A 15,945-nucleotide genomic window follows, 5' to 3' on the forward strand; every position below is an offset into this window, starting at 1 on the left:
ATCGCTCTCTGTGGAGTCGGGGACTCTTTGTGGTGCGTGGACCACTCTCTTGGCGTCAGGCCGCTCTCTGTGGGTTTGTACCGCGCTCTGTCTCTTGGCGTCAGGCCGTAGCAGAATCCTGTACTCATGGGTCGGGATGTCGTCTATGCTGGGCTGAGGATCCTCAAATCCGAAGAACTCGTCCATGACTGTGTCGGATGCTTCAATGTACAACACAACTCGTTGCGGTTCATATTTGGTACTGTGGTCGCCATGTCCAATGATGAAATCATCGTCTGAGTCGTAGACTTCAAGGACTAAATCATCTCTTCGGGCGGTGCTAACTGCTTGTTTCAGAGTTCTGCGGAGGTTACTTTCAGCTACTGGTCGAAGTTCAGGCATTGTCCTGTTGTTCCAGGTGAAAAAATTGTGTTTTCTGGCTTTAAAATCTTTTTTTCACTATTTTCGGACGTTTCCCATTTAAGTGGGCGTGGCCCGGGGCCTGTGACATCATGACGATTGTGACGTAGAGCGCAGGAATGGATTGCGCATGCGCAGATCGCTTTTCCTTCACTGTGCGCTCTTTCTGCAACTGCGCATGTGCGGCTTCTCGCGCATGCGCAAAACACTGTTTCGCCGGTTCACGTCTTCTCGGGAACTGCGTATGTGCGGCTCCTTGCGCAAGATGGCTGCCAATCAAAATTGCCGTTTGCTTCTGTTGCAAGCATACCTTTGCCTCGTGGTGAATATAGGCGCCAGTTTTACCGTTTTCTGTTGTGTTCACCTCGCAGTAGTTTTCAAACTTGTCCAGGACTGTCTGGAAGTCTCTCTTGTCCTGCCCTTTGGAGTACTTGAAGGAGTTGAAGATTTCTGTTGCACGTTCACCCGCAATAGTGAGTAGATGATCTATCTTCTCAGCATCGGCCACGCCATCTAGGTCGGATGCTACCATGTAAATCTCAAATCTCTGCTTGAATGCATGCCAGTTGGCACTGAGATTGCCGTGGTACCTGAGCTGCTGAGGAACCGGAATCTCGATCATCTTGCTTGCGTGCTGTTGCTGGTAGTCACGGATCTTGCTGAGTTGAACTATATAGATTCAACAGGCGCTACTGGTACCATGTTGTGTTATGTACTCTGGGATAACACAGGCTGCAATTCGATGCAGCTTTGACCAAAATATACTCCAGACGGTGAAATAAGTTCAATGTGATTTATTGAACCATTAGCACAGTTCTCTATGAGTTTGACTCGCCTGCTAATTTTGCTATAGTAACTCAGTCTAATTAACCAGTCTGCTCTAAGCCACGTGGTGGGTGTGATGCTTCTGATCTGCCCCTGCCCTACTCTCTAAGTGTCGCCTGTGGAAAGATACAGAGCATGTGTGCCTGTCCTTATATATAGGTTGTGTAATGCATCCTTGTTGTAGTGTCACCTCTGGGTGTCTTGACTGCCAATTGGTTGTGTCCTATTTTATTTTTCATTAGCTGTGTGTCTGCATGTCATGACGTCTCTGGTGCTCCCTCTAGTGTTTACTTAGTCGTAGTGTATTTACCTTAACCCCTTGTGTATTTACAGTGATTCATATCACCACACATCATACCGGATCCGGTCTTCCGGACCTGTATCAAAGGCCTCCAGCTCCCTGACTCGTGGGAACCTGAACTTTTATGTCCCTACGTTCCGGGACTGTAATCAACCAGGCGGCTAAGCGGTTCCACGAGCGAGTCCGGAGTTTTCTTTTGTCCTTGTCTCCAGTTTAGTAACTTGAGGAAGCCAGGGTTAGCAGACCAGAGCTTTATTTAACTATATACAATATTCTGCTCAAGGCAATAACTCTCTCCCAGTACAGTCCTTGCTGGGAGAACTAACCACACCAGGCCCAGCTCTGGGCTGGCTTTTATGTAACGAGCTCCAGCTGGGTGGCATTGTCCCCAATCTGGGAAGCTTGTAGTCCACTAGTCCTACGGGGAGATCAACAATGCTTTCCCCGTACAAAGAACAAAGAAATGTACAGCACAGGAACAGGCCCTTCGGCCCTCCAAGCCCGTGCCGACCATGCTGCCCGACTAAACTACAGTCTTCTACACTTCCTGGGTCCGTATCCCTCTATTCCCATCCTATTCATGTATTTGCCAAGATGCCCCTTAAATGTCACTATCGTCCCTGCTTCCACCACCTCCTCCGGTCGCGAGTTCCAGGCACCCACTACCCTCTGTGTAAAAAACTTGCCTCGTACATCTACTCTAAACCTTGCCCCTCTCACCTTAAACTTATGCCCCCTAGTAATTGACCCCTCTACCCTGGGGAAAAGCCTCTGACTATCCACTCTGTCTATGCCCCTCATAATTTTGTACTCCAAGTGTGGCGTAACTAAGGTTCTATACACCTGCAACATGACTTGCCAATTCTTATACTCAGTGCCCCGGCCAATGAAGGCAAGCATGCCGTATGCCTTCTTGACTACCTTCTCCACCTGTGTTGCCCCTTTCAGTGACCTGTGGACCTGTACTCCTAGATCTCTCTGACTTTCAATACTCTTGAGGGTTCTACCATTCACTGTATATTCCCGACCTGCATTAGACCTTCCAAAATGCATTACCTCACGTTTGTCCGGATTAAACTCCATCTACCATCTCTCCGCCCAAGTCTCCAAACAATCTAAACCCTGCTGTATCCTCTGACAGTCCTCATCGCTATCCGCAATTCCACCAACCTTTGTGTCATCTGCAAACTTACTAATCAGACCAGTTACATTTTCCTCCAAATCATTTATATATACTACAAACAGCAAAGGTCCCAGCACTGATCCCTGCGGAACACCACTGGTCACAGCCCTCCAATTAGAAAAGCATCCTTCCATTGCCACTCTCTGCCTTCTATGACCTAGCCAGTTCTGTATCCACCTTGCCAGCTCACCCCTGATCCCATGTGACTTCATCTTTTGTACTAGTCTACCATGAGGGACCTTGTCAAAGGCCTGACTGAAGTCCATGTGGACAACATCCACTGCCCTACCTGCATCAATCATCTTTGTGACCTCCTCGAAAAACTCTATCAAGTTAGTGAGACCCAACCTCCCCTTCACAAAACCATGCTGCCTCTTACCAATACGTCCATTTGCTTCCAAATGGGAGTAGATCCTGTCTCGAAGAATTCTCTCCAGTAATTTCCCTACCACTGAAGTAAGGCTCACCGGCCTGTAGTTCCCTGGATTATCCTTGCTACCCTTCTTAAACAGAGGAACAACATTGGCTATTCTCCAGTCCTCCGGGACATCACCTGAAGACAGTGAGGATCCAAAGATTTCTGTCAAGGCCTCAGCAATTTCCTCTCCACCCTCTTTCAGTTTTCTGGGGTGGATCCCATCAGGCCCTGGGGACTCATCTACCTTAATATTTTTTAAGACACCCAACACCTCGTCTTTTTGGATCTCAATGTGACCCAGGCTATCTACACACCGTTCTCCAGACTCAACATCTACCAATTCCTTCTCTTTGGTGAATGCTGATGCAAAGTATTCATTTAGTACCTCGCCCATAACCTCTGGCTCCACACATATATTCCCTTGCCTATCCTTCAGTGGGCCAACCCTTTCCCTGGCTACCCACTTGCTTTTTGTGTACGTGTAAAAAGCCTTGGGATTTTCCTTAACCCTATTTGCCAATGACTTTTCGTGACCCCTTCTAGCCCTCCTGACTCCTTGCTTAAGTTCCTTCCTACTTTCCTTATATTCCACACAGGCTTTGTCTGTTCCCAGACTTTTAGCCCTGACAAATGCCTCCATTTTCTTTTTGACGAGGCCTACAATATCTCTCGTTATCCAAGGTTCCCGAAAATTGCCGTATTTATCCTTCTTTCTCACAGGAACATGCCGGTCCTGAATTCCTTTCAACTGACATTTGAAAGCCTCCCACATGTCAGATGTTGATTTGCCTTCAAACATCCGCCCCCAATCTAGGTTCTTCAGTTCCCGCCTAATATTGTTATAATTAGCCTTCCCCCAATTTAGCACGTTCATCCTAGGACCACTCTTATCCTTGTCCACCAGCACTTTAAAACTTACTGAATTGTGGTCACTGTTCCCAAAATGCTCCCCTACTGAAACTTCTACCACCTGGCCGGGCTCATTTCCCAATACCAGGTCCAGTACTGCCCCTTCCCTAGTTGGACTGTCTACATATTGTTTTAAGAAGCCCTCCTGGATGTTCCTTACAAACTCTGCCCCTGGCACTAAGTGAGTCCCAGTTAATATTGGGGAAGTTGAAGCCTCCCATCACCACAACCCTTTTGTTTTTACTCGTTTCCAAAATCTGTCTACCTATCTGCTCCTCTATCTCCAGCTGGCTGTTGGGAGGCCTGTAGTAAACCCCCAACATTGTGACTGCACCCTTCTTATTCCTGATTTCTACCCATATAGCCTCAAATGCAAGATCGGATTAACTAAAAAAGGATTAATTTATTACAGACATTCAAACCACAAAAGGAGGGTCACAACACTGCTTTCACATTCAGACACGAAAGAGAGGGATAGGGAAAAGAAGGTTTTTTGTAGTCCTCATGGAGGTTATAACAAAAAACCTTCTGTCATAAGGTTCTGTAATTAATCCTTTTTTAGTTAATCCAATCTTGCATTTTCTTTGGGTTTATTAATCGACATTGGATCATACCAAAACTTTAGTGGTTGGAAAATACACCACTGTTTATTAAGAGCAAGACAAATTAAAACACCTTTGTGTGGTGAGAGGAGATATTAGTGCTGTTTAAATTAACCCCTATCCTGTCTGTAACAATCTTCATAAATCTGGTACACCATCCAGGGCTGGCTTTGAAATCCACCCCAATGCCTAATTTTCTTGCTTTTTTCTGGGCAGAGTTTCGGATGGATCGATGTGAAACTTCAAGTCCATTCTGGTGATGTTCATTGATGTATTTTGTGATTGCCCAACTGTGTTAGGCTTTCCTTCTTTTGCACATTTATTGGTTGCCATCTGCCTAATCTGTGTAAATAACTTCTCCATTCTCCAACTTTCTTCTCTGGTACCTTGAATTTTCTAGCTGCTGCAGTTATTTGTCTACTCTCTGCAGTTGCAATGACTTTTATTTGAACTGGGCTGTGTATCTGCCATGCCTTTTTGATACAATGTTGCTATATTAGAGTGGAAATGGCAGGAATGCAGCACACACCAATGAGGTGGTAGCCTTGAATCACGTGTTGATGTGCACATATATGAAGAACTGAACAGCTGCCTACGATGGTGTACTGTTCTATGATTCTGTCAGTGCTCTTCAGTTGTGGTAAGTACTAAGAATTTCGATTTATTTGGGTTAATGTCAGGGGGTGACTTATACACTAGATTGATCATTACTTGAGTATATACGGGATGTCCATGCACCCTTTCCAACAGAGGTCCCTAGAGCAGCATCAATGGCCAATATTTCTACCCCTCCAGCTCAGAATCACAGGGATGAACTGATTTGGCACAAACCAGGAATTTAACCTGGAATGTAGATGTTTTCTTGAATGTTTTGTTCGCTATTATGGAGATAATGGAACTCTGTAATGTAAATTAGAGTCTGTCCTAATATTTCAAATGAAGAGTTGTGGTTATCTGCAACTGGTTGGGGCTGGTTTGGCACAGTGGGCTAAACAGCTGGCTTGTAATGCAGAACAATGCCAGCAGCGCAGGTTCAATTCCCGTATCGGCCTCCCCAAATAGGCGCCGGAATGTGGCGACTAGGGCCTTTTCACAGTAACTTCATTGAAGCCTACATGTGCCAATAAGCGATTATTATTATTATATTATTATTATTATTATCCTTTTCTGTGTCTTTCAGAGGATCCTGCTATCCGAGGACGTCTGACTGAATGTCTTGAAACTATTCTGAACAAGGCTCAGGAGCCACCCAAGTCAAAAAAAGTGCAGCATTCGAATGTTAAGAATGCTGTCCTGTTTGAGGCCATTAGTCTCATCGTTCATCATGACAGGCGAGTAGAAAGTACTGCAAAAAGTGTTAGAGTGTGGACTTGTGGCGGCATGTAGGGGGAAGATGTACATGTGGCTCCTGCAAGAGTACTACATTTTTAGTCCTTTCGCTAAAGTTTCTGGGGTATTTTTGCTTAAAATCCCATTTTGTTAGATGGTTTAAGATTCACACAGAAGGGAAAAGCCCAGGTAACAGGGCAAATAAACCTGAAGGCAGAGGTTCATCGACAAAATCAGAGACTTCTCGGGTGTCTTCGGTTAAATAAATGGCAGAGGCTGGTACTGAGACTCCGGCCACTCCACTCTGGTCGGGATGCGTAACAGCATCTTGGCAGTGAAATTCGAGCAGCAATGGCGGATTATGTTTGGGGACCTCCGTAAATCGATGGAAGATGCCCTGGCTCCCATTTGGTCCACGTTGGAGAAGCCCAACGAGATGGTAAAAGCAAATGGCGCTGCGAAAAAGGGCATGGAGGTCGCTCTGTTTCTTTAGAAAATATTTTATTGAGGCATTTATAATTTTAACATTTTAAACAACAGAGAGCTCTGCTGAGATGCCTCTGATAGCCAGTGTGAATAACGCACTGAAGGCCAAAATGGATAATTTGGAGAATCGTTCCAGGAGGCAGGATATTCAAATTGTGGCATTGCTAGAGGGAATGGAAGGCCCAACTCCCACAGAATCCATTGCAAAGATGTTTAGGAAGATGATTGGGGAGGGTGGATTCACGTCCCCTCCTGAGTTGGATCGAGCCCTCCGGACGCTCCGACAGAAGCCCTGTCCCAACGAACCAACACAAGTTATTCTTGTGAAATTCCACAGCTTCCAGGAAAAGGAACGGGTCTTGGGATGGGCTAAGGAACATCACAAAAAAACTATCCCTGTCCTCCAACCCCCTGCCCCCCCACCCCCAAACAATACCATACCCAAATGTACAGTCAAACAGTAGGGTGAACAAATAAATTGTAAAATAACATGGGCTGGGTGCAAGTTGTTTGAGGTTGCGGTGAGGTTTTTGGATGTTGGGGGTGAACATGTGGATATCGGGAGGTGTTGAGATTCATTGTACATGTCTGCATTTCTTTGTTCTTGTGTGGGATGAGTGTTTCGTAGGTTGGATTTGGATGGGGGGCTTAATGTTATGGGTGGTTTTGTTCTTTGTGCGAGAAATGTTATGGTAAACATATAGCTCCTTGTTGGACTAAGATGTTTTAAGGTTTTTTTAATACTTTGTGCCTTTTTTCTGTTAATATTTTTACTCCTTGGGCGGGGGCCGCTCTGCTAATCAAAGAGCTAGCTAACAGGAGCCGAGCGCTGAGGGTAGCTAAGCTCATTATATTAGTTTGGTTTTGGAAAATGAGCTCAGTGTTTTTGTTCTGTTTGGGATTAGGCTTAGGAGAAGTAGGATTTCGTGTTTTTTGTTTACCTTACTGTTTGAATGTACATTTGGGTGTGGTATTGTTTGGGGGTGGGGGTGGGGAGTGGGGTGGAGAACAGGGATAGTTTTTTAATGGTGACTACAGATTTTTCTTTTTTTTGTCTTACTGGTAGGTTTGGCGGCTATCTTGGGTGGGCCTGGTGCCTGTACTCTCTGAGCACGGTAGCACAAGTGGATAGCACTGTGGCTTCACATGGCCAGGGTCCCAGGCTCGATTCCCCGCTGGGTCACTGTCTGTGCGGAGTCTGCACGTTCTTCCCGTGTCTGCGTGGGTTTCCTCCAGGTGCTCCGGTCTCCTCCCACAGTCCAAAGACGTGCAGGTTAGGTGGATTGGCCATGCTAAATTGCCCTTCGTGTCCAAAAAGGTGAGGAGGGATTATTGGGTTAAGAGGATAGGGTGGAAGTGAGGGCTTAAGTGGGTCGGTGCGGACTCGATGGGCCGAATGGCCTCCTCTGTACTATATGTTCTATGTATCTATGTATTAGTTGTTGGATGACACCTCTTGGTGGAAATGGCTAACTCCGGATCGAGGGAAGGTGGAAGGTTCCCAACTCGGTTGGTCACCTGGAATGTAAGGGGATTGACTGGCCATGTGAAAAGGCCAAGGATATTTGCTCCCCTTAAAAGTTTGAATACTGATGTGGTGTTTCTGCAGTCGACTCACCTGCGGGTTGGGGACCAGGCAAGGTTGCGGAAGGGGAGGGTGGGTCAAGCGTTTCACTCGGGCTTTGACGGTATAGCCCAGAAGGCAGCAATTTTGATCAATTAGAGGGTTCAATTTTAGGCCGCAAAGATCTTGGAGGATCCTAATGGCAGACATGTGATTGTTAGTGGGTCCTTGACGGGCACCTCAGTAGTCCTGGGTAAGATCTATGTGCCAACTTGGGATGGTACGGGTTTTATTAACAACTTGCTAGTCTCCATTCTTGATTTGGATTTGCATCAGCTGATCTTAAACTGTGTTCGAGATCGGAGGTTTTATTGACCCAGATCCAACTCTCTAACCCATAAGGCGTGGCAAAAAGCGTTAGCTTTCATGGGGCAGATGGGGGATGGATGGGCAGATCCCTGGCGTTTTGTGCACCATAACAAACTAATCACCTGCTGGCCCCCCACTGAGCTTCCATGAGCTAGCCCACACAACTAGCCTGGTGCCCATGGCGCCAAGCATCCTACCCCCCCACTGGTCTCCCTCCCCTCCTCCGCTTGAACATACATATGCAAAACATAGCAACCCCCACCAAACACAAAGAAGAAAATTCCACCTATCATTCTCCATTAAGAACAAAGTTAACCCGCATATAAAACTTAGCAATGGCCCAAAAATTGGTACAAAAAGCATACACATAAACCCCAAAGAGAAAAGAAATTTAGCAGCAGAGGTACAGAATTATTCGCCCCAAAGTCAACGTCCTCCATCACCTGCTAGTCCCCTGTCCTTAACAAAGTTCATCACCTCATCCGGTGATCCGAAATAAAGTTCTTCACCCTCGTACGTGACCCACAAATGACCTGGGTACAACATGCCGAACTTCACCCCCTTCTTGAAGAGGGCCGATTTAACTTTATTGAAGCTCGCCCTTCTTTTGGCCAGTTCGCACCCAAGTCCTGGTAAATGCGCAGCTCGCTCTCTTCCCATTTGCAGCTCCTTGTCTGCCTGGCCCACCTCAAGATCTGTTTCTTGCCCAGGAATCGGTGCATTTGTATCACCATCGCCCTCGGCGGCTCATTCATCCACAACATCCTCATAAGCACTCTGCGCGCCCTGTCCACCTCCAAGGGTCGAGTAAATGCACCTTTCCCCAGCAGCTTCTCGGAACATATATTCCACATATGTTCCTGCGTCCGATCGCTCGATGCCCTCCGGGAGGCCAACGGTCCTCAGGTTCTGCCTGCGTGACCTGTTCTCCAGATTCTCCACCTTCCCTTGCAGCCTTTTCTGGTGAAAATGTAAATGAAAATGAAAATCGCTTATTGTCACGAGTAGGATTCAATGAAGTTACTGTGAAACGCCCCTAGTCGCCACATTCCAGCGTCTGTTCGGGGAGGCTGGTACGGGAATCGAACCGTGCTGCTGGCCTGCCTTGGTCTGCTTTAAAAGCCAGCGATTTGGTCCCTCATCAGCCCCATCTCCGCCGCCATCACAGTTAGTTGGTCTTCGTGCTCAGCCACCGCCTCTTCCACCTTCTGGATCGCCTGGGCCCTAGGTTTCCAATCTTTGCTCCACCTGGTCAATCCCCGTCTTAATCGAGTCCAGGTACTCTTGGCTTTGCTTAGCACAGCTCTCCTGAAGGAATTCCACCAGCTGCTCTGTTGACCACTGGGCCGTTAATCCCAGTCCCTGAGCCTCCGCCATGTTTTACTGTGCTGCAGAATCCACTTCCTTCTTTGCCAAACGATCTCTCCTTTGCAGACCACTTCTGGTCCACGAATACAAAAACTGGTAGGGGATTCTCCTCTAACTCTCCGGTCTCCTATTCTACCGATCAAATCCCCCATAAGTCGGGGAAAAAGGTCCCAAAGGCCCACCACGAACGGTAGCTACCAAATAAGCGATCACTTACTCCATGGCCACCACCGGAAGTCCTGCAAGGTTTTCTTCTAATCTAGTAGTAGTGTCCACCCTGAGAATCTGGAAGCAGTTTAGACAGTATTTTAAATTTATTTAGCTCCATATCGTTGTTGGCCCCTATCTGCAGTAATCATCTCTTTGTGTCAGAGGCTTAGACTCAACGTTTAGGTCATGGGAGGGGTAAAAGTTTGGAAAAAGTTGGGGACCTGATGGAGGGAAGGTTTGCCAGCTTTGAGGAGCTATCGAAAAAATTTCAACTTCCATGCACTAATTTGTTATTCACATTCAGCTGTTAAGGGGGGTTTTAGTTTGATGTTGCCGGGTTAAGATTGGAAGTGTTCTTGATTGTTGATTGTGCTCTTTTTACATTGTAACTTGAAGCACCTGTTTTATATTTTATTACAATGAAATCGTTTTCAAGAAAAAAATTTTTTTTTTTAAATTTGGGGGCTCAGTTGAACTATGCAGATGGCAAGTGAGAAATTTGAAGTAATGTCCTGTCTACCTTATTACCCCTCCCCTAACTACAGCTTTCCGACTGCGGCAAATCTCTTGTTAACCAAGACTTGTCTCCAAGTCTCATCCTTCATTCATTTTCATCAATTGATTAATAATTATCTTCCAATCTATAAATAGATTCCTCGGTGGTTCCTGACTCAACCCAGCCAGACTTTATCTGCCTTTATTTAAAAAATATATATTTATTGAAGTTTTATATACAAATACAAACCGTATTGTAAACAACCAACAAAGATATAAAGATACAACGTCAAAACATTATACACAAATCTTCCATTATACTCACAAACTAAAACTTAAACCCTATAACTAAACCCCCTGACAGCTGACGGTGTCCAGATACTTAAAAAGGGAGATAAATGGTTGTCATCTAAGGTAGAACTTCCCAACTGACCCCATGATGGTATATTTAATTTTTTCCAAGTGCAGAAATGAACTCGCCCAAACAGGCAGATGCACTGGGTGGGGTGGGAGACCTCCAGCCAAGCAATATTCACCTCCTGGCCACCAATGAGGCAAAGGAGACAACATCTACACCTTCCCCAGAGTGAAACGCCGGTGAAATTGAGACCCCAAATATGGCTACTAATGGACATGGTTCTAGAGCCACCCGGCGAATCTACAATGTAGTGTTGAAAAAGGAATTGCTATCACTAAGGAGGTAGTGATGGGCAAGCTAATGGGGCTAAAGGTAGACAAGTCTCCTGGCCCTGATGGATTGCATCCCAGAGTACTAAAAGAGATGGCTAGGGAAATTGCAAATGCACTAGTGATAATTTACCAAAATTCACTAGACTCTGGGGTGGTCCCGGCGGATTGGAAATGAGAAAACGTGACACCACTGTTTAAAAAAGGAGGTCGATAGAAAGCTGGTAATTATAGGCCAGTTAGCTTAACTTTGGTAGTGGGACGATGCTGGAATCAAGGAAGAAATAGCGAGGCATCTGGATGGAAATTGTCCCATTGGACAGACGCAGCATAAAGATCGTGCCCAACTAATTTAATGGAATTTTTTGAGGACATTACCAGTACGGTAGACAACGGGGAGCCAATGGATGTGGTATATCTGGATTTCCAGAAAACTTTTGACAAGGTGCCACACAAAAGGTTGCTGCATAAGATAAAGATGCATGGCGTTAAGGGTAAAGTAGTTGCATGGATAGAGGATTGGTTAAGTAATAGAAAGCAAAGAGTGGGGATTAATGGGTGTTTCTCTGGTTGGCAATCAGTAGCTGGTGGTGTCCCTCAGGGATCACTGTTGGGGCCACAATTGTTCACAATTTACGTAGATGATTTGGAGTTGGGAACCAAGTGCAATGTGTCCAAGTTTGCAGACAACACTAAGATGAGTGGTAAAGCAAAAAGTGCAGAGGATACTGGAAGTCTCCAGAGGGATTTGGATAGTTTAAGTGAACGGGCTAGGGTCTGGCAGATGGAATACAATGTTGACAAATGTGAAGTTATCCATTTTGGCAGGAATAACAGCAAAAGGGATTATTATTTAAATGATAAAAAATTAAAACATGCTGAGGGGCAGAGGGACCTAGGTGTCCTAGTGCATGAGTCACAAAACGTTGGTTTACAGGTGCAATAGGTGATTAAGAAGGCGAATGGAATTTTGTCCTTTATTGCTAGAGGGATGGAGTTTAAGACTAGGGAGGTTATGCTGCAACTGTATAAGGTGTTAGTGAGGCCGCACCTGGAGTATTGTGTTCAGGTTTGGTCTCCTTACCTGAGAATGGAAGTACTGGCGCTGGAGGATGTGCTGAGGTGATTCACGAGGTTAATCCCAGAGCTGAGGGGGTTGGATTGCGAGGAGAGGTTGAGTAGACTGGGACTGTACTCGTTGGAATTTAGAAGGATGCAGGGGGGATCATATAGAAACATATAAAATTATGAAGGGAATAGTAGGATAGATGCCTGCAGGTTGTTTCCACTGGCGGGTGAAAGCAGAACGAAGGGGCATAGCCTCAAAATGAGGGGAAGTAGATTTGGGACTGAGTTTAGCAGGAACTTCTTCACCCAAAGGGTTGTGAATCTATGGAATTCCCTGCCCAGTGAAGCAGTTGAGCCTCCTTCATTAAATGTTTTTAAGATAAAGATAGATAGTTTTTTGAAGAATAAAGGAATAAAGGGTTATGGTGTTCGGGCCGGAAAGTGGAGCTGAGTCCACAAAAGATCAGCCATGATCTCATTGAACGGCGGAGCAGGCTCGAAGGGCCAGATGGCCTACTCCTGCTCCTAATTCTTATGTTTTTATGAAACCCAGAAGCTGGCAAGTTTGGGACAAAATTAGACCAGATGACTGTGGTTAGCAAGCGCAAGTGAGCAACGATCACACTCGTTCTCCGCGTCTGGGAAAAACCCATTCATCCCTGCTCTGGTCAAGTGTGTCCTGTGTAAAACTTTGAACTGAATTAAACTCATCCGGGTGCAGGACGATGTGGAGTTCACCCTGTAGAGGGTGTAATGTTCTTTGATTGGGCTGATGTTGAATCTTGAAATTGTAGTGTGTGGTGAACGTATTATAGTAACCATTCACCACTCTACTACATTGTACCACGCTGTTGCACATGTGGGCTCCATCTATGGACCATTGTACTGTACTACACTGATTGTATCATGTTGGTGCCCTTATGGGCTCCGCCCTCTTGAGGGGAGGCATAAAGAGCAGCTGCCCTGTAGGCGGCTCTCATTGCAAGCAGTCGCAGGCAGGCACTGTTCTAGTTGATTAAAGCCACTGTTCACTTCTATTCTCTGTCTCGTATGAATTGATGGTCACATCAATTTAATCAACGACAACATCGCGATGGAAGCAGCCCTCAAACCTGACCGACTGCAACTCGACCTACAGGCCGCGGAAGCAAAAGGGTTTTTTTTCACACTGGTTTCGAGGCCTACCTCACCGCCTCATCCTCGCCCTCCGTCACCGACCAACAGAAGCTGAGCCTCCTCCACGTTTGGGTGAGCCATCGAATCTCCGTACAACTCGAGGAAGCGACCACATATGCAGACGCCCTCGCGATGCTGAAGCGCCTCTTCCTGAGGCCGGTGAATGAAGTATACGCGCGGCATCACCTCACCACTCGCCGCCAACGCCCCGGACAATCGCTGGAGGAGTACCTACGCGACCTCAAAGTCCTCGCGCAAAGCTGCAACTACAAGGCCGTCACTTCCTCCCAAGACATGGAACTTGCCGTCTGGGACGCCTACGTGGCTGGGGTCCAGTCCAACTACATCAGACAGCGCCTGTTCGAGCAGGGCGCCCTCGACCTAGAAGAGACTGTAAAACTAGCCACCTCCCTAGAAGTAGCGTTTCAAATCCTCAACGCTTTCCCTTCCGATCACGCGACCCTCTCGTGGACTCCCAACCAGAGAGTACCCCAGGCCTGTGCTGCGCAGCTGCTCGCCCAAGCCGGGGGGGCTACCCTGCTATTTCTGCGCCCAGCACCATCACCCCAGGCAGCGTCGCCCGGCTCGAAACGCGAACTGTAGCGACTGCGGCAAGAAAGGACACTATGCCAAAGTTTGCCTGGTCAGGTCCAAGTCCTCCAAATCACAGGCCCGACTCTCGTACTCTCAGGCCCGCAGACTCCGCAGCGTGGCTGCGTGTCTGCCGGCACCGCCCCCTCCGGACACATCACCCGCCTCGTGTTGTCTGTGGGGGCAGCCATCTTCAACTCCGCACAACCTGTGCGACGCATGGAGGCCGCCATCTTGGCCACCGTCTCCCACGCAGCCCGCCATGTGCGACTCATGGGGGCCGCCATCTTGGATGCCATCTTCCTCGTCGCCCGACACGTGCGACCGACGGGGCCGCCATCTTGGCCGCCAACTGCAACGCCGCCCGACGTGCGACCGACGGGGCCGCCATCTTGGGACCACACCACCACCTCTGACCACGCCGACTACCCGCAACTCGGCGCGGTCACCCCCGACCCGTCACGGCCAAAGCACCTCCGGAACTCCATGATGACCGTCCGGGTCAATGGACACAAAACGCCTTGCCTGTTTGACTCCGGGAGCACGGAGAGCTTCGTTCACCCAGACACGGTAAGGCGCTGTTCGCTCCAAATCTCCCCCGCACTTCAAACAATCTCCCTTGCTTCCGGATCGCTCTCAGTGCAGTTCCAGGGATACACTGTCGCGAACCTTTGTTCAAAAGGCGATGAATACTGGATGACAATTGTTGGCCCTTCACAAAGCCCGTTTGATCATCCAATATTTTGTCCTGGAGGCGGCAAGTCTCCAGCCGGAGCACTAGTGAGATGGGCCAGTAAGAACCTCACTCTCCCCCTTGAGGAGTAATGAGATTGAGGCTTGAGTGAAGGTCGAAGGCCACAGTCATTGAACAATATTAAGGGTATGAGCGGTTCCAGTTTTAAAATAAAACTTGACCGGGAAGCCATCAGGACCCAGGGTTTTGCCTGACTGCAGCAGCCCAATATGTTTTAAATCCTCCCCCGGGCACAATGGGGAATCAAACTCGTATCTCCTGCTCATTTTGACAGTTGGGATGAGCAAACAGTCCAAAAAGCTAGCCATACTTGATTTATCCTTGGGGGAGGGGAGTTCTGACTCATACAGGTCACGGTAATATAATTTACAATTTGTGTTAACCTGGAGAGAGGCGGAAACAATATTGCCATCCTTATTACGTATCTCGGGGATCTTTATCACTTAAGTTGATGTGCCATGTTCATAAAAAGTACCCCTGGAAAGTTGTAACCGATGAACAGCCTTACCAGTGTACACCAGTTCGAATTGTGTTTGTAACTTTTTCCTGTGCGTCATTTGCTTTGGAGTTGGGGCAAGTGAGTATCGGTAGTCCACCTCTAGGATGGAGTCTACCAACCTCTGCTGTTGCAGCCTCTCCGTTTTCGAAGTACAAGCCTTATACAAAGTAATTTCCCCCTTAATGACAGCCTTTGAGCCTTGATATTGTGGAGGGCAAGATTGAGTCTGATTTGTTGAGTTTGGAGGTAGACAAACGCTTGCAATTTGCTGTCTGACAAGAGTGGTGTCTAGTCTCCAGGGTGGGCGTTGGGTGGGGCCGGACTCCAGTAGTAAATCAACAGAATGTGGGGCGTGATCAGAAATGACGATCGCTGAGTACTCAGCCACAACCACCAAAGGGAGGAGAGTCCTATCAAAAATAGAAAAGTCAGTGCAGGAGTACAAATGGTGGACTTGAGGAAAAAAAATCTTAATCTTTCGGGTGCAGAAAGCGGCAGGGATCCACTCCTCTCATCCATACCATAAAGAAGGACAATGCCGAGGACCTGGGTTCGATCCCGGCCCTGGGTCACTACCTGTGTGGAGTTTGCATATTCTTCCCGTGTCTGTGTGGATATCACCTCCCCCCCACAACCCAAAGATGTGCAAGTTAGATGTATTGGCCATGCTAAATCGGCCCTTAATTGGAAAAAACAAAGAATTGGCTACTTT

At 47.2% G+C, this 15,945-nt stretch overlaps 1 protein-coding gene across 1 annotated transcript in view; it reads left to right on the forward strand.

Moving 5' to 3' along the window:
• Positions 1-15,945, forward strand: part of LOC140430945 (AP-2 complex subunit alpha-2-like) — a 705,690-nt gene that overhangs the window by 140,892 nt on the left and 548,853 nt on the right. The window contains exon 8 of the mRNA XM_072518780.1: positions 5,818-5,968. Coding sequence (XP_072374881.1) covers positions 5,818-5,968 — 151 coding nt within the window. The remainder of the gene's footprint in view (positions 1-5,817; positions 5,969-15,945) is intronic.

The sequence above is a fragment of the Scyliorhinus torazame genome, chromosome 10, assembly GCF_047496885.1.
Source record: "Scyliorhinus torazame isolate Kashiwa2021f chromosome 10, sScyTor2.1, whole genome shotgun sequence".
NCBI lineage: Eukaryota > Metazoa > Chordata > Chondrichthyes > Carcharhiniformes > Scyliorhinidae > Scyliorhinus > Scyliorhinus torazame.